At 40.7% G+C, this 24,055-nt stretch overlaps 2 protein-coding genes across 3 annotated transcripts; both read left to right on the top strand.

The window, feature by feature from the left end:
* The first annotated feature begins 1,605 nt into the window (after window positions 1–1,605).
* LOC102294418 lies at window positions 1,606–9,355 on the top strand. 2 transcript variants are annotated; one of them, XM_005942720.2, is made up of 3 exons: window positions 1,606–1,736; window positions 3,837–4,364; window positions 7,859–9,355. In XM_005942720.2, the coding sequence occupies exons 2-3, from the start codon at window positions 3,840–3,842 to the stop codon at window positions 8,330–8,332; spliced, it is 999 nt and encodes a 332-aa protein (XP_005942782.1). In that variant the 5' UTR covers window positions 1,606–1,736; window positions 3,837–3,839; the 3' UTR covers window positions 8,333–9,355. The 2 variants fall into 2 exon arrangements, with proteins under 2 accessions (XP_005942782.1, XP_005942781.1); XM_005942719.2 differs by lacking the exon at window positions 1,606–1,736 and adding an exon at window positions 1,748–2,228.
* A 1,947-nt stretch (window positions 9,356–11,302) lies between these two features.
* LOC102298070 (insulin-like growth factor I) lies at window positions 11,303–18,436 on the top strand. The gene is made up of 4 exons (XM_014340212.2): window positions 11,303–11,539; window positions 13,246–13,390; window positions 16,459–16,637; window positions 17,890–18,436. Exons 1-4 carry the CDS (start codon window positions 11,318–11,320, stop codon window positions 18,076–18,078), a joined length of 735 nt encoding a protein of 244 aa, XP_014195698.1. The 5' UTR covers window positions 11,303–11,317; the 3' UTR covers window positions 18,079–18,436.
* The last annotated feature ends 5,619 nt before the right edge of the window (window positions 18,437–24,055 follow it).

Genomic DNA, 24,055 nt, shown 5'->3' with positions numbered 1-24,055 from the left:
GAAAACAAGACAGAACATCTTCAACCGGTCTTTTCACTCCTTAACGAGGGAAGTTTGGGTCAGAACCAGCTCTTGGAGCTCATGCTCCTCACCTGTCTGTAGCCCAAATCCTTCAAAGAGCAGCTTCCCTCGTCGCCTTTTTATTGACAAACTGTTACAATACACATCACAGCAAAAGCACCTCCCTCCGTAAATTGAATTGTACTTGTTATTAATCTCCGTCTCTCTTCCACAGCATGTCTTTATCCTGTTTTCCTTCTCTCACCCCAACCGGTTGCAGCAGATGGCCTCCCTGAGCCTGGTTCTGCTGGAGGTTTCTTCCTGTTAAAAGGGAGTTTTTCCTTCCCACTGTCACCAAAGTGCTTGCTCATAGGGGGTCATATGATTGTTGGTTTTTTCTCTGTATCTATTATTGTACGATCTACTATACAATATAAAGCGCCTTGAGGCGACTGTAGTTGTGATTTGGCACTATATAAATAAAATTGAATTGAATTGAATGGGTGAGTGTGAGATCATTTCACATTTGCCATTTCTTTCTTTATTTTTCTTTTCTTTTTATGTGTGTGCAAACATTTCTGTGTTTTTGATTTCTTGGGATTCGGTATCTTTGGAAGAGTTTATCTCTGTATGTGTGCAAATGTATGTGGATTCATTTAATCCTGCAATCCTGAGATTTAAGGTTGGATCAAGCTCAACGCAGGCACACCGAATGGGCCACGCATGATCAGGAAATATGTGGAAACATTTCCGTGTTTGGATTGCTTGGAATTTTGTTCCGGTGGTTTCTTTAGCCGTTTCTATCTCTGTATGTGTGGAAATCTTTGTGCATTCCCGTGTTCCTGCTTTGAGATCTAAGGTTGGCTGAATTGGTTGATCTCTGTGGACAATCACATTTGTGCACAAACATTTCTGTGCTTGGATTTTTAGGAATTTTGGATTGGTAATCAGTTTATCAATCCAGATGTGTACAGAAGTATGTGCATTCATGTGTACATGTGTGGAGATCTGAGGCTGGTTTCTAGGTTGGACCTCTGCACATAATCATATGTGTGTGCAAACATTTCTGTGTTTGGATTGATTGAAAATTGGGTCTGTTGGTTTCTTTGTTAGCAGTTATCTCTGGTTGTGTGCAAATGTGTGCATGCGTTATTTCATTATTTAATTAATTAATTAAATTCATTTTGCACTCGTGGCTCTCCTTAGCCTGGTTTCCCCTTTTGGCAATAACCTCTTTGGCTTTGGAGAAAACCCTTTCACGTGGTACTGAAGAGGCAGAAGTGCACAAGTACCCCACAGTAGGCTTATGTTAGGCTAAAATATATGCACCTCCACCCACGGATCCGTTCCACTTTATGTATGTCCAGAAATCACACCAACACACTTTCTGAACTAGCGAGGCTTCAGACGTCATCACCGACGTCACTCACCCATAAGGTGCAAGCCAACACACGATTCCTGAAATACTTCCTGGACTTCTCAACACACCCTCCGAAACCTTCCCTTTTTTTCCAGCACATATCATTTTTATGTCAAGTACGCATTTTTAACGCAGCATTTTTTTTTATTATTATTAATATTATTATTATCATTATTTTTTTTTACAGTTTCACTTAAAATCGCTGTTAGGCTAAATGAATGTTTTATTCTGAAATTCGGCCCGGAAGTCCGTTCGCCTGTGGCAAAGTGAAACAAGAGCATATCGGGGTCTTGGGAGAAAGGGCTGCTTTGCTAAGGTATGTGTTACTGCGTTTGACTTGCGTGTTACTAGTATGTTATGTGTGTGTTTAACGTGAACGGCGATCTTCGGCACTGTGAAAATCCGCCTCCGCGTTTTGAGGTTTGAGTTGGTTTCTTGTCCCTCTCGAACGTGAGCTGAGGTACGACACCCAGGTGTTGACGAGCTTTTTGGAAACAAATGTGCTAATTAGCGGTCTAAGACTTGTCCTTGGTTACAAAGCCTTTCCTGCTGTTCTCTAACAAAATGGTGTCTGTGTAACAGGAACACCGGGCTCGGTCTCTTTCACGGGCGAGTTTCATCTCGGTGTGCGGAACTGGGTGGCGCGTTTCAGCGAACGTCATGTTAGATTTTTCACACCGGGACCTTTTTTTTATAAACATGGCTGTTCAAGTCCTTTGCCAGGAAGTATACATCTGGTATCATCAGCATGGGCCAGAGAGAAACTGGGTACGCTGGGAAAGGAAGTCCAATTAACGCTTAGATGTCGGTAAGACGTTGGGCAAGCAACTACAAAACTATTCACATCATTTATATGTGTAAGCAGTTTCACATAAGTAGTAATGCCAAAGTTTCACTTTTAAGCTTTGAAAGTTCAAAAGTAGTTTTGTTACATTTTAGTTTAAGAAAAACTGTTAAAGTACTCAATGCAGAAGAATTTCCCATGTTAACGTTACAGTGGGGGAATAATTATTTGCTCTTCTGCTGAATTTGTTTGTTCACTTACCAAAAAAAGAACAGTCTCAAATTTTTATGGTAGTTTCATTGATATTCTCTCTCTCTATTAAAATGAAACACACGCACATTACATAAAAGCTGGAATTTATTTGCAGGTCATTAAGTCAGATGAGTATTTGAGCCCCTGTAACAAAGCCAGAATACAATCAAATGAATTAGATCCTTCTGTTCTCAACTTGTTTTGTGCATTAAGCACACATAACAAGATTCCACAGAATCAGTTTCTTTCATTCCTACATCTCCACCACCGTGGGAAACACCAAAGGACCTCGTGGATAAGATTGTAGACTGGTACAAGGCTGGACTGGGCTACGAGACCATGAGCAAGAAGCTTGTCAATCACCTGAAGGAAGCTGGAGCCACAGTTAACAAAAACATACCTGGTAATCCACTATGCAATAACGGATTGAAACACCCACAAGGTCCCCGTAATCAAGAACATGTATAGGCCTGTCTGAACTTTGACAGTGAACATCTTAATGATTCACAGGAGGCCTGAGGAAAACTGCTGAAGTCGCATGAAACCAAAATCAAGCTCTTTGGGGAACACCATCCCCATACTCGAGCACAGAGATGGACACACTGTACTTCTACTGTACTGCACACATTGTGATTGGTACATGGTGAAAATTATATAGGGTAATTTACTGGTTCACTCTGGGCTGTTTTATTGGGACTGACAAAGAGCCACAGATGAGCAGCTGGCATATTCTTATTCTTATTCTTTGACCTAAGCATTCGTGTTGCATCTCAATTACATCAAGGGGACGCTGGGACGCGTTGCTATGATAATGACCATCCACATCAGATGGTACTAGATTTTAATGGACAAGCAGTCAATCCAAGTAGGTACTAATGGAAAAGGGCTTTGGTTGAGGTTTGTGCTCTTGGAGTGCTTGTTTATCGCATGTGGCTGCCTAGACACTGTGGATGATTCTTCTGATATGACCCAAAACATGCTGCCAAGGCAACAAAGGAGTGGCTAAAGAAGCATATTAAGGTCCCCGGCTGTCCTACCCAGACTCCAGACCTCAATTCTATAAAAATCTGTGAGACGAGTTGAAGCCTGAGAAAGAAACCTTTAGAGTTTCTATGAAGAAGAGTTGTCCAGAATCCCCCCTGGGATGTGTGCAACCTTGATGGCCAACTATAGGAAACATCTGTCAGCTGTGCTTACAACAAGGGTTTCTCCACCAACAACAAAGTCATGTTTTGTCAATTCCCTGATTGTGTACTGCTGGAAGCTGAGGTGGAGCTTTTTCTTCAGTCTGTGGCTGTTTTCATCATCTGATTCTTCTATTTTTTTTATGTGTCACTTTATTAAACGATTGCTTATTGATTAAATGATTTGTGTACACAGATCATGGATCTCCTCAGCAGTTTGGAAATCTACATCCCTGCGGAGGCTGAGGTGAAAAACATCCCTTTGTTGACCTTGCCAAAGTCTGTACTCAGAAGAATGGGCCTCCCTCTACTGAATGCCTCCAGGAATCTTGCAGACTCTCCAGAAGGCATATGGATTTCTCCAGCAGTTATACGGAAGAAAGGCCAGAGACACACAGGAAGTGCAATAGATAACATGACCTCAGTGCTGGGCAAAGAGTTGCGCGCTTCAAGGGGTCCTTTTCGAATGTCTTTTGTTTCCTCGAACCGTGCAGCTCACGAGGTGCTGAAGGGCACCGTTCCCAAGGCACCTCTATGTCAAACCTCTCAATTCCCTTCGGACTCTGCCCCGCGAACCGGTCGAGATGCTGTCGTCATCTACCGTGGGCAAGTTTACTTGTCCATCAGAATGCCTAGTCGTAGCCATAGTCAGCGTGGGAAACAGATGACTTCTCAGCCTGTCACTCCTTCAACGTCCCACTTGTCTTCAAAGAAAAGGAAAAAGGTAACACAACTTTCTTTCTGCTAAAAAGACCAGTTTACAAAAAGTCTAGCAGAGGTCGTATTTACACAAAGCAGTCTGTTGCTGTTCCAGAAGGGAGAATGATTCAATACAACACAGTTATATATCATTGAAAAGAATCATAATGAATATATTTATGTTACTATTAACCTAAAACACACAAATGCTCTCCATTCTTTTCTCTTTTCACACGGTTTAGCCTGATCACTCAGTGTAAACTCTTGATTATTGGTCTCAGCCTTTATCTGAAACCAACCTGACATCAGGTAACAGAAACACCGGTCCAGCACATGCAGAAATTATATTGCTGCACGCCGCAGGAATATAACAGCAGAGGGACATGATATATTTAAATCCACAAACTCAGTATTAAACAGAAAATGTAAGAAGTAGAAGTCAAAGGAGCTTGCAAAGAAAAGCGTCTGGACTTCTTTAAGTTGCTTGAAGACGTTTCACCTCTCATCCGAGAAGCTTCTTCAGTTCTAAGGTCAAATGGTGGAGAGTCCCAGATATAAACCTAGTGGGAGTTTCCCCCCACAGAGGGACAAAAGGACCCCCTGATGATCCTCTAATCACCTGAGCCAAGGTGTGAAATTGGGTGGGGCCCAATCAGCCAGAGTTTCGGGTGGTTCATTGTGAAACCTGGCCTCACCTTGTCATGCGAATTCCTGAGGTCAGATGGCCCAGGATGTGAGTGGGCGTTAAGGCGTCTGGGAAGGGATCTCAAAACTGGATTATAGATGGCAGAGAGTTGGTGTCGTAAACCCACCGCCTCTGTTCAAAGATGGTCGCTCACAGTGGACATAGATGGCTTCTTTCACTCCTCTTTCAAACCATCTGTCCTCTCTGTCCAAAATGTGAACATTGGCATCCTCGAAAGAGTGTCCTTTATCCTTAAGATGCAGATGGACTGCTGAGTCTTGTCCTGTGGAGGTGGCTCTTCTTGTTGTGCCATGCGCTTGTGAAGTGGCTGTTTGGTCTCTCCAATGTAGAGGTCTGGCATTCCTCGCTGCACTGTACAGCATACACCACATTGTTAAGTTTGTGTTTTGGCGTTTTGTCTTTCGGGTGAACCAGTTTTTGTCTGAGTGTGTTGCTGGGTCTGAAATACACCGGGATGTCATGCTTGGAGAAAACTCTCCTGAGTTTCTCTGATACACCGGCTACATAGGGGATGACAATGTTGTTGCGTCTGTCCTTCTTATCCTCCCTCGCTGGTGTCTGGTCTTCTTTTCTGTGCCTCTTTGCTGACTTTAAAAACGCCCATTTAGGATAGCCGCACGTTTTGAGTGCTTCCTTTACATGTGTGTGTTCCTTCTTTTTTCCTTCAGGTTGAGAGGGAACATGTTCTGCCCGGTGGTGTAGGGTCCTAATTACTCCAAGTTTGTGTTCCAGAGGGTGATGGGAGTCAAAAAGGAGGTACTGGTCCGTGTGTGTGGGCTTCCGGTAAATTTCGATGTTGAGTTTGCCGTTCTCTTCAATGTGCACAGCGCAGTCCAGGAAAGGCAGACAGTTGTCCTTTGTGTCTTCCCTGGTGAACTTGATGTTTTTATCCACAGCGTTAATGTGCGCAGTGAAGGATTCCACTTCTTGTGTCTTGATTTTGACCCAGGTGTCATCCACATATCTGTACCAGTGGCTGGGTACTCTTCCTTTGAAAGAGCCAAGAGCCTTCCTTTCCACTTCCTCCATGTAAAGGTTGGCTACAATAGGTGACACGGGGGAGCCCATGGCACAGCCATGTTTTTGTCTGTAAAAGCCTTCGTTGTACTTGAAATATGTAGTGGTGAGGCAGAGGTCTAACAGTGTGCAGATCTGATCGGGTGTGAAGTTGGTCCTGTCCTCCAAGGAGCTGTCTTCTTGTAGTCGTTTTCTGACCGTCTCCACGGCCTCCGTGGTGGGTATGCAAGTGAAGAGAGAGACTACATCAAGGAATGCCAGACTCTCTGTGCAGCGAGGAATGCCCAGACCTCTACATCGGAGAGACCAAACAGCCACTTCACAAGCGCATGGCACAACACAGAAGAGCCACCTCCACAGGACAAGACTCAGCAGTCCATCTGCATCTTAAGGATAAAGGACACTCTTTCGAGGATGCCAATGTTCACATTTTGGACAGAGAGGACAGATGGTTTGAAAGAGGAGTGAAAGAAGCCATCTATGTCCACTGTGAGCGACCATCTTTGAACAGAGGCGGGGGTTTACGACACCAACTCTCTGCCATCTATAATCCAGTTTTGAGATCCCTTCCCAGACGCCTTAACGCCCACTCACATCCTGGGCCATCTGACCTCAGGAATTCGCATGACAAGGTGGGGCCAGGTTTCACAATGAACCCACCCGAAACTCTGGCTGATTGGGACCCACACCCAGTTTCACACCTTGGCTCAGGTGATTAGAGGATCATCAGGGGGTCCTTTTGTCCCTCTGTGGGGGGAACTCCCACTAGGTTTATATCTGGGACTCTCCACCATTTGACCTTAGAACTGAAGAAGCTTCTCGGATGAGAGGTGAAACGTCTTCAAGCAACTTAAAGAAGTCCAGACGCTTTTCTTTGCAAGCTCCTTTGACTACGATGACCTGGATGACTGAGAACCTTCACAGACGTAAGAAGTAGAAATGATTAAGTTAGCTTTGGAGAGACAAAGTGTGACATGGACACAGTGGACTGGTATCTCTGTTACGTGCCTTGCTGTGATATCGAGTTGCTGAAAGGGGTTGATTTCAGCCAGGAACCGACATCTGGTGAGAATTTTATGTTCAATACACAGAGACAGACAACAGTTCACACCTGTGGGAATTTACATTTAACCTGACCCCACTAACTACATGTCTTTGGACTGTGGGAGGAAGCCGGGGTACCCGGGGAGAACATGCAAACTCCACACAGGAAAGACCCGGCCAGGGGGTGAAATCCAACTAGGCACCATCTTGCTGTGAAGCAGCAATGCTAATCTTACTTAGCACTTAGTTCCTCCTACACCAAGTGTCACATCGGGCAGCTAATGATCTCTATCGACGTTGGTCTGCAGCAACTGCTACATCTTCGTCGGTTTTCAGATCATCCATAAACGTTCGACGCCATGTGATTAGCACTGCTTTGACAGTGCTAATCACCACCAATAATAATTGTTATTATTATTAATTTACAGAATAGAAAGTTCAAGCTTATTTCTAGTATCAAGATGCAAATAGACATGCATGTATTAGGAGGCCCCTACAAATGTAAAGCTACATGCTGCTGCCTGTAATCAACCTATTTGACAAACAATTGAGCCTTAGGGTTCACCAAAAGTATATTTCATAATATGCTTTTGGTGGGTTTTTTGGAATTCATGAGATTCCACAAAAAACGGAACCAAAAGACAGAATAGCATCTCACAGAAGCCTCTGGATTATGTTTATGCTCATTTGTATTTTAGTCCTAGAATGCTACTTTAAACGCTAATTCTGTGACTTTTTTGTACATCCCTTAGACGATGCTAAGCGACAACAAGCCCAAGAAAAAGCACAACATGTGTAAAGTAATGCATACAGAAAACAAGAAGGATGACGCACACAGGACAAGAGATGTTCACTTTCTGCCGAAACCCACTGAGAGTGAGTGTGAAGTGGGCAGCCAGTGTCCTGCAGATTCTAGAGGAGAGCCGCTCTCAGAGGCCCCCCTGAAGGCAGCTTGCTTTCAGCCTCACAGGGAGCCAGAGGAGGATCTGGCTGCCGAGGAAGCAGACGGCCCCCGTGAGAACAATGACAGAGGTGGTAGTCTACAGATGGACATCAGGGAAGTTGACCAAAGTAGCAGGGGCAGGGTGGAGCCCCTGGGTGCAGCTGCCGCCTCCACATCACTGCAGATGGACTGTGACTTTAACGAGTTGGCACAGGAGGAGAAGATCGCTCAAATGAGAGCCAAACTTAGACAGAGCGAAGCTGCTCTAAACCTGCTTTCTTAAAGTGACCTCACATTTGTTAGCCTTTTTGTACTGAATGTTTAGAATGGACTTTTATACATTTGTCTTCTGTGAACACATGCACATTAATAAAAGTGGTGTCGATGGGCTTATGTGTTTGGGGATCCTTTTTGTTTTATTTAGGCGTCCAAAAACAGATGTTGTACTAGTGTGGTGTTCTCTTCTCATTAGGTGCAGTTTATAGCAAGGTCTTCAATGTTTGGATGTTTTTGATGTGTTAGTTCATTTCCTTTTGATAAAACCTCAAACCATAGCAGCGTATGGTTTGATTATTTCAAGCTGTAGTTTGGTCCCATTTACAAAGTGAACCAAAGGGTTCTTTGTTAAAATATTTCTTTTTTCCAGAATATATAATGCGTTTTTCCTGGTTCAGTAACTAAGACTGTTTTTGTCTTTTTCTTTTTCTTTTTTTTGTAATCAAGCATACCAAATCTACACTTTTGTTTTTGTTTAGTATGATAGTTTCCCTGATCACCTTGAAACACCTCCACAGGTCATGAGTTGGTCTTATGTTTGTTGAAAGTGCTCCAAACCATAAACAATAAATATGACTAATCTTTGTGCATATGTTTCATAATGAGACTTTTAATACTAAGACCTGTGAAAAATCATTATTATTGCTGTTATTATTATTATTATTATTATTATTATTATTATTATTATTATTGTTATTATTTGGTGACCTAGTGCTGAAATGGTTGTGGTGTCACTGTTGTCCTTTCTACTCTGCTTTCTCACTCCTTAAATTATTTTTCATATGCAGGTCTTACACTTTGACCCTGACATTTCTTCTGTCAGTGTGGAACAAGAAAGTCAGGACTTTGAATTGTGACATAGTGACTGTGCTCACACTCACCTCTCTGCTTTGGTCCCTGAATGATTCAAAAATGTTTAGCATGGACTCATCTAGTGTTTTAAGGTTTTCATTTCTGTGTTTGAAATTCATTTCTATAGATGTATATCTGATTGCAAAATATGTTTGCATTAAAAGCAATCTGTATGGGGCTTTGACTTTTTGTTTTAAAGAAGCATCTCACCACACCAAAGGGTCACAGTTTATGCTGTAACCAGGGTTGGAATCAGAAGAGTTCAGAATATTGAAACTGAAGGAAAAAATTGTAAGTTTAAAAAAAAAAAGTGAGGTTTGTTGTATTAGTGTAAGTTATTGGATTATCCCAGAAAGTTGATTCTGTTCATCTGGACGTTCTCATTAGGAGAAATGTTTCCTCATCATCAGCTGACTGCAGGTTTCCAACCATATAAACAGGACATCTGCACACTGACTGAAACTAACACCACTGATTAACAGTGGACTGTGAGGTCAGTTTCATGATCATTAATATGGAAATTGATCAAAGCCAACTGAACAATGTCCATGAGTACCATTCACAGAGAGTTGTGGAATGGCTGCAATCACAGCATTGTAAGATGGTGACAGATGTACCCTTAGGCCCCCTCCTCCATTCAGAGCTTGTTTTTCCTTTTCGCGCTCAAACCAGTGTTCCTCCCTGTCCAGGACGTGTACATCCTCATTATTGAAAGAGTGTCCACTGGCCTGTAGGTGTAAATAGACTGCAGAGCCCTGGCCTGACGAGGTACAGTCAGGTCCATAAATATTGGGACATCGACACAATTCTAACATTTTTGGCTCTATACACCACCACAATGGATTGCAAATGAAACAAACAAGACGTGCTTTAACTGCAGACTGTCAACTTTTATTTGAGGGTATTTACATCCAAATCAGGTGAACGGTGTAGGAATTACAACAGATTGCAAATGTGCCTCCCACTTTTTAAGTGTATGTAAATACTCTGACTAAAAACTGACGGTTCTATAATGTCACCAATTTTGCTGGCATGAAGCCAAATGGTTTAATGTTCTTAGTGATGGCTCAGAAATCAACCACAAACAGGGACGCGCGTCGCTATAAGACAAATTATGTGACCCATACAGCTGCCGTGTCATACACACTGACGTGGATGCAGTCGTTGTTTGTACAGCGATCAGGGCTCAAATTGTGTTTGTCGGGAACTCCTTTGCATCGGAGCTGTTTGTGAGGTTATCACCCAGCACACAATGATCTCCACCCTTCACACACACCAGCACTCCCACTGTCACGAGCGCTTATATTTCCCAAACACTTTCACTTTGATTTCACGTGTTTCATTTATACGTCTTTGCAAAACCTATTTTTGAAGTCTGCATTTGACACACTGTATTAATCAGTCATATGAATTTGTTATAATCAAATTAATATGCACCTCTCGTTCATTCAGTTAGCACTTATATAAACAGGACCGCTCATCAGTCAGGATAAATGAGCGATGTTCAGGATGCTTGCAATAATTTTACATCCAGCAGATGTCGCTATTAAGCAGCACATCCACACAGTCGACAGAAGGGAAACGTTGGGAAACATCACTATTAGAACCTAAACATTTACTCCTCGCTCCATGATGGGTAATTCATTTTTTTGAAAAAAAAAAAATAAAATCTCCACCACCACGGCTGCGCTATGAATCCTGGGATAGGGTGGACCACGAAGGATTCATCCAACCTGTCCTTCACACCTGGGAAAAGGAGGCCACATTTGGAGGAGCCTTCAAACTGGGACAGCCTTCGTTGCCTCGCTGTGATGTAATCGGCCTTCAAGGATGCGGCCCCTGAACTGGGACACTGTATATGCCAAGAACCGGCACTGGTACAGAGGCTAGGGGGCCTAAACGAGAAAACCAACAGGAATAGGTTATATTTTTATTTATAATATAAATGAAATGCAGTATAATATCACTGCCGAATGAATTCTTTGATCTCAATAAGGGGAATCAAACTTAGAAAATACAAAATATGTATGCACATATTTTACTGTACAAAAATGGCATGAACAGGAAGAGAGTTATGTTTACAGCTCAGTTTCCACTCCTTGGTGTGTTGCAGTTGATTTCACCCTGAGCATGTTTCATCATGTTTGTCATTCTAACAGACGTCCTCTCAGGACAACAGAACCAAGTCATCTGCTACATTTTCAAGCAGAAATGGTTCTGTGAGGACAGGAGGGAGGCAACCGCCCTGACGCAGTCCTCCCCTCCTGCTGCCTTTTATAAGACCGCAGGTCTCCCAAAGCTGGTCTACACAGAAAGGATGTGCTCCTTGTGCTGTCTCCGTGCCAGACCACAGACACTCCAGGTAGGGCTTCGCCTCACTTCTTTTAGGTGGGACAGAAAAGAAACATACTGTATGTAGGTGGTGTTTTAAACATTGTTGCTTGTCATTATTTTCTTTTGTTTTTATTTATTTTTTTATTTTTACAAAGAAAAAAAGTTGATCTTTCTAAACTAAATGTTGAAGTCTGCAGAAGCACTACATTCCAGGCATCCGTTATTAGCTAGTTATTAATTTCCTGAGTCTTAGTTAAAAAAAACTGTGTGCATTACATAATTTAAGTAGTAAAATAAGTGAGAAGTAAAAGTAAATGGGGAGCTATCTTTCCAAGGCCACTGGTCATATTTCCTAACGCTCCCTTAACAATAGAGACAATAGTATAACCTGTCATTTAATTCTGCAGTCTACTCTCAACAATATCAGAAGCTATGTGTTGGTTACTGAAGGTTATCTATCTGTACTGTACAGAATGTCTACGCTGACGTTGTGATTATATCAGATATCATAGTGTTCCCACTTATTTGTTTTGTTGTCTTTGTTTAGTTAAATTAATCCAGTGGCCAGATTCAAACTGACAGTTTGGGTAGTGTGATTGGAAGGATGTTTGTTGTTTCAGTTCAACTATGGCCTAAAACAGCCCAAATGTTTCACTATTAATAAAATATTTAAGGATATCACTTTATTGTATCACAAAAATACCATTAATACACCATTCTGTTGTAAAAGATCATAAATAAATGTACAGCTGTAAGTATTTGGACAATTGTACATTTTTTGTAGTTTTGCCTGTGTACACTGCCACAGTGGATTTAAAATGAAATAATCAAGATGTGGCTGAAGTACTGCTGCTTTAATTCAACAGGTTTAACCCATTAATGCATTTTCATACATACTGCCCATTTCCAGAGAGTCAAAAGTAACAGGGCAAACTAACATCATTTAGACTATAATGATAGTTCTTAATACTTGAATTATAATCATTTGCAGTCAATGACTGCTTCAGCAGAGGCATTTTTCCTTTGAGACGAACTGCTGGACCTTTACTGCAGCTGCCATCAGTTGCTGCTTGTGTGTGGGTCTGTTTGCCTCTTCATTAACTGAAAAGCCAGCAGCCATCCATGCCAGTGGCACAAAGATGCCTCCACTACGATTGTGTGCTGTCCCTCTTTGTTGCCAATATTTAATTTAGAAAGATGTTTGTGCTATGCAGGCTGTATTTAAATTCATGAAACCATGTCTTGTTTACAGACTTGGGTGATGGTTTGTCTTGAGTTTGAGTTCTTGCCTTGACCAGTTTGAAGTTGTTCTGTAGTCACCTGCTTATGATGTCTTCTGTGGTTTTTTGGGGCATTTTGGTGTTACTAAGCTGCACAGTGCGTTTTTGCTTGATGAGGTTCAAAAGTCACTCATGCAATGTCAACAGATTGTTGAATATCCATCATTATACTTTCAGTCTAACGATGTCTTCCTTTATTTGCATTGAGATTTCTTTGGACCTAATATTGAAACTTGCGCTGGATGGTTATTCAAAGGCAACATTCAGAATCAATTCCAGATCTTTTATCTGCTTAATTTGTCAGAAACTATTGATGGAACAGGCCTCGCCTTCATGTCAGTCAGTTTCATTTACTTTTTTAACATTTGGAGTGTCAAAAACAGAGGAATATGTATAAAAATGGCAGCATTTCCTTAACACCTTTCTCGTATTCTGGTTTTCTTCTTGTCTTCAGGTGCTGTGTGTGCAGATCTGCATGTTTTACTCCAGCATTTGTCTGGTAAGCTGGCCACTGTGCGCAGAGACAGCTAAAGTCCGATGTGGCTCTGACCTGCTCAGTGACCTCATGTTTGTCTGTGGGGACCGTGGAATCTATTTACGTGAGTCTGCCTCAAGTACAAGCTGTGGCTTTATGTACTGTGAGTTTGATGCATCAAGCAGCAGGATGGGCCCACATTATTCAACTTACTTTAGTCATTAGTCAAGCTGAGGAGTAGCAGCTTAACTTTTTTTTTAAACTAAAAGCTCCAGGTGTAAATCTGTAACGATGCACGGACACAAGTGCACCAATGTGCTTAGTTTCCCTTTTTGAAGTTTTTTCACCTGTTTGTTCATTCATGTTTTGAAAGCTGCTAAGATGAGATACTAAATGAAACAACAAATTACCAATATTTTGAATGGTGCCACTATAACTACAGATTTATTATATGTATTAAAGGTTTGATAATAGCTAAACACACTGTTATTCTCCCTATAATCAGGATTTAAAACTAAATGCGATTAAACTTTAATTACTTCCACTGCACAGTACTCGTACCAATGCAGTTACCCACTGGACTTTTCACCTGGTTACCTTTGCTCTCTTCTAACCAAGGCAACCCTCTGCATCTGCTATCAGGCTGGTGGCAGTGCATCAAAATAGCAGCATACTCACCAGGACACTGTGCTTCTGTGTGATAGTCTTATTGTTAAAACAGTGTTATCTGAGAGCAATAAAAAGGTACAGAGAGGGAGCAGAAGCAGCTGCAGATATGCTCTTTCAGAAGCACAGTGTTCTTTGGCCTATATCGTGATTGTGCTAAATACTTTTGCATGTTTCATGTTTTGTTTATGCCAAAAACAGCACGATAAATGTTCACAATGCCAGTACTAAACATGACTACATCTTGAAAGTAATGTTTACCATATTCACCAAGCTAGAGACAGTCAAAGGTCTCTTGAAGAAAAGAAATATTAGAAGTAAACACTGAAAGAGGTTTTAAATCAGCCGTGTGAAGATAAATAGTATCAATTATTATTTTGTCTTTTCAGGATAATGTGCTGCTTATCATTAATCCATTCACATACACGCTAATGCTGACGAATGCTGCAGTGCTCAGGCATGTTATGATTGAACTGTTCCTAATTGTACACTGATAATGTACAAAGGACAAAATATTCTACTTCTACATTTCATATCTATCTATCTATCTATCTATCTTTCTATCTATGTATATATAATTGATGTATATATATTATATATATATAGTATATATAATATTAATATATATATATAAAAAGTAATGATTATTATTGTTTATGAAACAACAGTTTTTATCTTTAGTTTGTGAATATGTTTTGTTGTAAACCTATCATTTTTATGTACTTATTTTTTGTTTTTGTTTTTAGTGACATAACATTATAAACCATTTAAACAGAGTCAGTGCTATAGTTCGAGTCATTTGAGTCAGTTCTTCGCTTATATTTATTGATTTTGATTTAGAGCTTAAAAAAACGAAAAGCTGTAAATAATAATGGTTTAAAAATATTATCATTCACATTAAACAGTGTCACTGCTACTAAACAGACTGACATGAAATCATCTGTAGATTTCATGTCTGTGCTCCAGAGGATGAATCCTGATGATTTTAAATGCACTTCTTAAATGGCATCTGTAAAACACCAGGAAGGAATTAATCAGAGCATAAGTCATTTAAACTTCTAGGATGTTGATGTGGTCAGTCAGGTAGCAGAGGGTTTTTTATTGGTTTCAGCTGCTTTGGTATTAATGAAATTAACAAAAGGTGCTCAAAGGTGCAGCAATAAGACAAGTCCCCAAACACAAATGGTTTCCGGTCACTGACATTTTTCCTCCTCATCTTTTCTGACTGTTATACCTTTGGCTAGGTCAATGTCACCACTGGTAGCGTGAGGTAATACCTGGCACCAACAGATTTAACAATTTACTCTAGCAGAGCTGGACAGGGGTACAGAATGGTCTTTAAACCATTTGCAGGACTGGTATCAGCTCCTTCGTGCAAGCAGGAATAGAAAGAGCACTGTCAGAGCTCTACAAAGAGCAGGCCAACAGGCCACTGGTAAGTGACAAAACGGACACAGATTTAATGGGCCTGAGAGCCACCATCCTCTAGTGGGCCCTGTGCTCACAGCTGGGTACCCCTGGGGTTGGCCATAGAATACCAGAATTGTATTTTTCACAGATGAGAGCAGGTTCACCCTGTGCACATGTGACAGATGTGAAAGGGTCTGGAGAAGCTGTGGAGAATGCTGCCTGCATCATCGTTCCACATGACTGGTTTAGTAGTGGGTCAGTGATGGTCTGGGAAAGCATGGGAGGGCCACACAGACCTCTACAGCTTAGGCAACAACACTCTTGACTGTCAGCTCTTATGCTGGTGCAGTGGGACCTAGCTTCCCCGTGTGGTGAGAGTATACATATAGTTGCTAGAGGATGAAGCACCTGACCTAAATCCGATAGTACCAATTTGAGTTGCTACAATGAAATTTCGGCTAAATGAACTAGCCCGCCATATATTTCTCACTTTGGTTTTTGGGATGTCTTTGAATTCAGTGCATCTTTTTGTTCCCAACACATCATGGCCTGTATCTGTATAGCACTTGACTTAGTCCCCAGGGACCCCAAAGCGCTTTACGCCCCTACGATCGCCCATTAATATCAGTATAGATGATTAACATGACTTTTGTCCTGTTGATAATGTGTCCTGATGTGTTTTCAGAGTTGGGTAGTGCATTATGTTCAAATAAAAATAATAAATGGACTCGTTCTTATGTAGAAAAGTGTTTATCCATTTAACACACACACAGACATTTAAACCCAAATGAACACATCAGGAACAAGTCGGGGTTCAGCATCTTGCCCAGGGATACTTTGGCACACAGACTGCAGCAGCCAGGGATCAAACCACCAACCTAACGATTAGCAGACACGCTCTACCTCCTGCGCCGCAGCCACGACAGTTCAACAATGACTAAACTGTCCGAGCACATTTATTTTCTGCAGAGGAGGAAGTTGTTATGGCCACATAAGGGGACACAGTAAATCTTAAGCACCACTGTACTCTGTATAGGAGATTTTGTTTGACTGTAAAGCTATTGATAGTTAAAGGAAAGAGAAGAACGTAGTGTGTGACACGTCTCTCTTCTGCAGGTAAAGGCTTGTGGTCTGGTTATGGCACTCGGTCCAGAGGGAAGGGGATAGTGGATCTGTGTTGCCTGTCATCAGGTTGTGAACTTCATCACCTTGAGATGTACTGTGCTAAACCAAGGAGCCAACAGACCACATATTCTCCATCCACAACAGTACATGCCACTACACAGCCAAATTTGGTAAGATCTCTGTTGTTTAAATAAGTTTATATACCTTGTATCCATCCATTGTCTTCACCTTATCCACTTCAGAAGAACAGGGAGAAGGTGGGAGCTTATCTCATGGCTAAACATGAGGATACAACCCAAAGGCCAGACACAGAGAGGGAACCTATCATGTGTCCTTCACACGTACAGTCGGTTTAGAACGACCACTTAGAATAACCGCCATGTGTGTTCAGACTGTGGGAGGAAGCCAGAACATCTGCAGCGCATTTGATCCAGGACCTTCTTGCTGTGAAGTGATAGTGCTGACTCTGCACCACTGTGCTGTTTAAGTTCACACTTGGCCTTGACATTATCAGAGGATTGATTATACTGGATCAAAGAGAAAAAAGCTGGGCCTTACCCTTAACTGGCTCATTGTATAAAATACAGTGAAGCGTGTGTCCTCAGTCATTGCTGACCTTTACCAAATTAGGTCACATTAGATCCCAAAGAACATTTGTAAACCAACTGTGGAGTCTTCTCCCAGTGGTCTGTGGTAGTACTGCAAGCATGTGATCCACAACTATTTCCATTTTTGATTAAATATCTAAAGATGGTGAAAAAAATATGTTTATTTCAGAGCTGTGAAAAACACTTCCCTTCTTTTTCATATAAGTGTGTTTTGTATAAGAATGCAGGAATATGTCCATATACCTACTGAATGTTGGACAGACTCAATATTACCATTTAATAAATATATCAACACTAAGCCAGAAAATCAGGATTGGGAGTTGTATTTGTTTTATTGTGTTGTTTTCCTCTAACACACCTGTCACTGTTAAAGACATGCCTAACAAGCAAATCCAGACATGGTTTCAACTGGCCACAGACAAAAAAGTTTCATTTTATTGAATCCAAAACCACAAAAGCCACAAAGAAAAAGGCAGCATACACTTTAGCAGAAAGTTTCACTGTCATGAAAGAGGAAAACAACCAGTTGGCACTACAGCCACTAAAGACTTATAAATGGTAAATGGCCTGTATTTGTATAGCGCTTTATGAGCTTTGGCCTTATGAGATGAATATTTATATTCCTGGATTTGTAATTCTGCAATAGTATTGCCAAGCCGGGGAAATTCTCTGGTACTGTGGTGATCCAGCACAATTTGTGTGAAGCAACAGAATATCAGCAACAGTGACCACATAACACAAACTAACAGCTGTATTGGAGGCCTTAAGCTCCTCATTGTTTAATGAACTCTTTATTCTTATCTGTGTCTTGCAGCTCCAAGAAGTATTTCAGAAAAAACTTTTACAGTACCTGGGACCTCCGAGCAGTCCGAAGAGGGAAGCATACAGAAGGAATTGGCGGCATTCGCTTCGGCACAAAGTCAAAGTTTCACGGTCACTAAGGAGGATGACTGCATATGAAACAACAAGTCAGCCGACTGCAGCCAATAAGAGCGCACTTTAAAGAATTATGGGTTTACAGTCCGGAGTTTGAAGATAATATTTATACTCACAGAAGTCCTGTGGTATAAAAACAATCAAACAGTGTATGTGTTTGAGTATGTGCAGCGACCCAGACCTCTTATATGTTCATAGATAAAAGGTCACCTCAGAAACTTTAGAAATGTAATCAGACAGCAAACTTCCAGTAACACCACAATAAACAGCAATCCATGTATGGTTAAGGACAGTGTTTGGTTAACCCCTAGCCCCTTCATGGAGAATATTTGGTTGTTTGTTACACCGATTTAAAAAAAAAAAAAATTTGATTTAGATTAAAACAAAAGTTCACTCTAACCTCAGACAGGCCACCAGTAATTTGGTGAATAAGTAATGTTCAGGAAGAAGTTACTCCTTTATGTACTTATCATTATAGGCCTTCATATATCTTCACGTTAATGTGATCTGTGCAGCTAATGGAAATAACATTTGTGGGGAGAGAAACACAAATTTACAAGAAACTAATAACAGAAACAGAAGTGATCTACTCATAAATGCACAAAAATCTTAGATTTTTTAATATCTATTTTGAGATGTTACCTCATCCTAGAGCACCATAAATGCTTTTTCTTCTTTACATACAGTAGACCTAATTCTCCCACATCTGCTCTAACCCATGAAAACATCTTCAGCTGCCCGATTCTTCACTATTCTTCTGTCTGTGCTCGTCTCTTGGTGTGGTGTCTGTTAAGAAACATGTCAGCCACTATACCGTAGTTAATAGTTCTTATAAGATTTTTTATGCACTCATCATCAGAATCCGAACACTTTGTTATATACGCCACCTTCTGTGGAGTCATTTGTAGTTCACACTTATTTCGATGGCACTTGACACTCTTGACTAGCTTTAATATTTGTTTGGGTAAAAGACAAATTTTATCCACTGTGTGTGTTTATTGTTTATGGACATATGTTGTGTAAATGTCTTTAAATGCATTCATTATTTATTTCACAATGAGCACGTAACTATAATAAATATTAAGCCTTATTCATCTTTGGTGATCTGTTATGTTTTACATTGTTTGGCTGTAAAAGTGATTTCAGGTGTGACATTGGTGAGTATTTTCAAATCTCACGACATTTTACGTTCATATAATTCTAATCAGAACTTGACACAACCTCCAGTTTCAGAGTAATCTTAAGCTGCTGGCTCATTTTACTTTGACATAGCTACAGTTATCACCAAAAGCCTTGAAGGTCATCTCGGGCCTCGGTGGATAAATAAAGAGCTGCAAGTCTTACTGATAGATTTGTGATTAAACACAGTGTGCTTTCTTTGAGGCCAAGCTGAAGTTATAACCAGGTGTTCTATCTGCACAGGAGTGTCAGGAGCTAGAACTCTTAAGAGCGCCTCCTGCTGTATCCGGAAGAGTGCAGAACCCTCAACTACACATGCCGTAATACTCCCACCACCATTTATGATAGTTGATGTTTGTCCTTCAGATTAGGAGCCATTCCCTTTCCTTGACAATACTCATCTCCCCAGTATTTTGGTATGAGTTATCCTTGGTTTCATCTCTCTCCAGAGGCTCTTTTAGATGTTTTCTTCTACTCTGGCTTTCCTCAAACTGAGTATAATCAGCAGTTTGCACCTTGTTGTCAGCATTCATTAAACCTCTCTTCATTGTAGACAATGATATGCCTGCTACCATCAGAGTGTTGACAGGTTATTTTTTCTCAACCAAGGAACGATTTTTGTAATAGTGCACATTTCAGGGCTTCACTTTTATTCAGTTTGATTCCATTCAAATTCTTAATATCTCTAATCCCCACCAACATGGAACTTTAGAGTAAAGACACCACAATACTGGGAGAACCAGGCTTTGAAAAGCCACAAGTGAAAAAAAACAAAAAACAGTCCCCATCAGCCTAAACCTGTTGTAGCTTGGCCAATAGTAGTGTAGTCAAAGTCACTTGATCCAGCCCCTACTATGAGGTTTGAGTGTTGTCACATTGCCATTCAGTTTGTGGGTTACAAACAGAAAATGATACATGTATTCTTCTCATGCGTTATTGGACTGGATTATTTCAACAAACTGATGACATTTTGCCCATTAATTATTTGTATCCTCCTGTAACTTTACTGTATAAAGGGCTAAGACATCCAAAGTTTCAGGAGTCATTATAAGTCATTATAAGAAGTGTTGTGATTTGGAGAGCCCAGTGCGTGCTCCTGACACAGGAGAACCACATGCTGTCGAGGATACCTACCTTTGCATGACACGGGAAACAAGTCAAACAAACGTCACAATAAAAGCATGCTATAAAACTGTGAGAATAAAACACTTAACATTATTTAAAGATATTTTATCATCACATGTGTGTAATATGCTTAAATTTAAATACTCCCCATTTACATGATACAAACTTTAATTATGGAGTTCCACAGGGTTCAGTGCTAGGACCATCGCAGCGCAATTTGGGGTTTTTGGCATGCAGACTAGGGGAAGCCAGCCACCCCAATATGCATATGACAGGTGTGTGTGTGCTGTGTTTAGCTGGTTAATCATATGTGGTATGGCACAACGGATTTACAGAATCCAACTACTGCATAACTGTTCTAGCACGTTTTCATCAATCTCTAAAATTAGAAACATCCAGTCTGTGATGTGAGTGATGTTAAAAAACTAGTTCATGCATTTATTGCTTCTAGGCTGGACTACTGTAATTTACTATTCTTAGATTGTCCTAAAAACTCACTGCAAAGCATTCAGTTAATCCAAAATGCTGCAGCAAGAGTCCTGACAGGGACTAGAAAGAGATATTTCTCTGATATTGGCTTCTGTTCATTGGCTTCCTGTTAAATTTAAAATCCTTTCTTCCATTGTAAAGTCTTGAATAATCAGGCTCCATCTTATCTTAAAGACCTTATAGCAGCAACTGCAGGCTTACTTGTTGTTCATATGAAATTTAAATAGATTGGTTGGGAGAGCCTTTGGCTTTCAGGTCCCTCCTCTATGGAACCAGCTCCCAGTTTAAGAGACAGACATCCTCTCTACTTTCAAAATTAGGCTTCAAACTTTCCTTTTTCATAAAGTGTATAGTTAGGGCTGGATCAGGTGACCTGAATTAATTATTATTAATCTCTGGGTCTCTTCTACAGTTTGTCTTTTATCCCATCTTCCTCCCATCATCCCCAACAACTCCCGACAGAAGGCTGCACTTCTAGAACCTCCCTTCTGGATTCCCGCCCTTTGTTACTACTACCCGAGCGTTGAATTAACCATGTTAGTGAAACCAGCTTGTCACGTAGAAATTCTGATCCTGTTAGTGTTGGCCAAATGAAACTTTCTTTAGCACTGAAAGGTTTATTACTTGAAGTTTCTTAACGCAGTCCTCTTTGGTGCCATCTGGTTACCAAAAATATGAAGTGCAGTTTGACTCTGCAACTTGAAACGAACTGCTTGGTTATGATTATTCACTCTGCAGAGCTGAACTGACAGCTTCTGTTTAATGTCATGTGGCAGTTTTGTGTGATATCGGGCTACAGTTGTGGTGCTTTGAACATGTTTTTTTTTGTGTAAAATTGTTATATCTATTGCTTGATACGTCATTTACATGAATAAACTTTCCTTGTTTAAACATGGTGTGGTCTCTCTTTATTTGTGATAGTCATAGATTAAAAACAAACATTGTAAATAATAATGTACAACACACTCTTATCCTATAATCTGGGACTCTCCACCATTAACTCTGAAGACGCTTCTCAGATGAAACGTCTTCAAGAAACTTAAACAGGTCAGCCCTGAGAACCTACACGGACAACAAACTCTTACAATAGGTTGGGCATATGCTTGCTTTTGTAATTTACCAGTGGACATACACCAATATATAATATATTATTTAGTGTATTTCTTGTGTATGTTTTTGACCTGGGGCTGGAGCTGTTGGTTCACTGCTGGCTCCATGTCTTTTTATGTCACACACTGGTTCACTCTCTCTCACACATAAAAAATAAACAAACTACAAATCCTGCAAACACTTCAGTCCCTTAGAAACCATTGAATCAGGTATTGAAATAGTGATGAACCGAATGAAGCTTCAGACATCACTGATCACTTGACTCTAGCCAGACAAACAAAGCCTCAACACAGTGCCTCCAAAGCACCACGCTAAAGCTTCAGCTTCAAACGGCCCATCATCCTGTTTTTTTCAGTCCCTGCAACCTACTTGTTTTCTCCTCTGCCTAGAAGTCCTGGTGTTTTTCCTAAAAGAGCATTATCTCAGAGAGAATCTGTGGAGGAAATATCTGGTCCTGCACCAACTGGACCATCACTAAGCTGCCTTAGTTTATGATGAATAAACCCATGTTTGAGTCAGCCTGCACATTGTTGCCAGGGGTTGTTTGATTGTTGGGGCTTTCTCTCTATTATTGTAGGGTCTTTACAATATAAAGGGCCTTGAGGCGACCGCTGTTGTGATTTGGCACTATGTGAATAAAACTGACTTCAGTATTTATTTCATTTATGTATTATAACACATTTGGGTTAAGCACACAGCTATTCCTTTACGTTGGTAAATGAACTGATTTTCCTGCTCTATCTGAGCACTCAAAGTGCTTTAAATGACTCGTATAATTCACTCCAACACTTACTTCTTCACAAATGCTACCAATTACACATGATGAGAGAGCAACTCCAGGGTTAGTATCCTACCCAATGATATTTGGCAAGCCTGGAGCAGCCAGAAATTGAACCACCAACCTTCTGCCCTACTCCTGAGCTACAGCCACTCCATGTTGGACAGCTTTTGTCTTGGACTAAGCTCACCATAGACAAGTTTAATCTTGGAGGAAATTTGCTGATTGGACTATTTATTCAGCAAATTCGGCATAAATGTAGCTGTTGAATCGCTCATGCATTTATTTGCTGATGTGTGCTCTCAACTGTAACCCTGTATTTGATACAACTGATTCAGTTTGGCACTGCCTTCTTAGAAACATGTGCGTGTGTGAGAAAAGGCTACAGTAGCAAATATTTTGCTGGAAATTTGAATAGATAATTAAACCAAACTTTTGTGGTCTTCTATTATAGAATAAATAAATAGTTAAAATGATTTGAATAGGTGGGTTTAAACCTCTGAGTGGATTCACTGTAGTAGAAGTAACACTCAAGACGATGTTAAAGTTTGTTCAAATGAGTCACAATGGAGCTGGGACAGGCTCCAGCCCCCCGTGTCTCCCCAGAAGGGTAAGTGGAAGAGAGTGGATGGATTTAGTTACCATGGTCAGTGCTTCAGTGAACTTTGCTGACCTGCAGATGGTGCAGAACAAAAATCTTCAAACATTTTAATCATTTACAGGTTTGACAGTTTTTTGTATGCTTGGCTCATGGAAACTGTTCCAAACACAGTCTGATACAAACAGTAGTAGAAGTAAAGTAAAATAGTATTATTTATTAAACAATTCAACAACTATATCAATATTTGTAGTATCTAATAATAAATAAACCTCGGTTATGCAACATTTAGCTTGAAAATGTATCATGGTATGTGCTGGAGTGGCTATAGTTTCTAATTCTGTCAGTGCTCACAATCTATTAAATATTGTTAAATTCAGAGAACTGTATTGTTACTACAGCAGGTGCTAGCAAGTACGCTTCTTTTTTCAGATAGGAGTGTGTTTGTGACCTTTTGACATCATAACACAGTAACAGTTGTTCACAGTCGGCCTGATAAGACATGGAGGGAGCGCATTCTCCTTGTAACCTGCGTCACTGACAGATAACGATATTCGGTCCCATCTCTTCCCAGGCCGCCTGTTTGATTTGATTCTCATGGTCATGAGGGAGCTGTTTTTGTGAGTGGAAGACAATTTATGTTTGTGACATTTTACACAGTGGACATGTGTGTGACCAACAGACATCTCACACATCTGCAGCAGTAAGAAGTGGTCACAGAAACATTGCTATACTTCAGTGGTTCTTTAACCTTGTTGGAGGTAC

Source organism: Haplochromis burtoni, unplaced genomic scaffold, assembly GCF_018398535.1.
Source record: "Haplochromis burtoni strain Fernald_Lab_line unplaced genomic scaffold, NCSU_Asbu1 Contig_342, whole genome shotgun sequence".
Classification (NCBI taxonomy): Eukaryota; Metazoa; Chordata; class Actinopteri; order Cichliformes; family Cichlidae; genus Haplochromis; species Haplochromis burtoni.
Note: the sequence above shows the minus strand (reverse complement) of the source record. Positions and strands in the feature narration are given on the sequence as shown.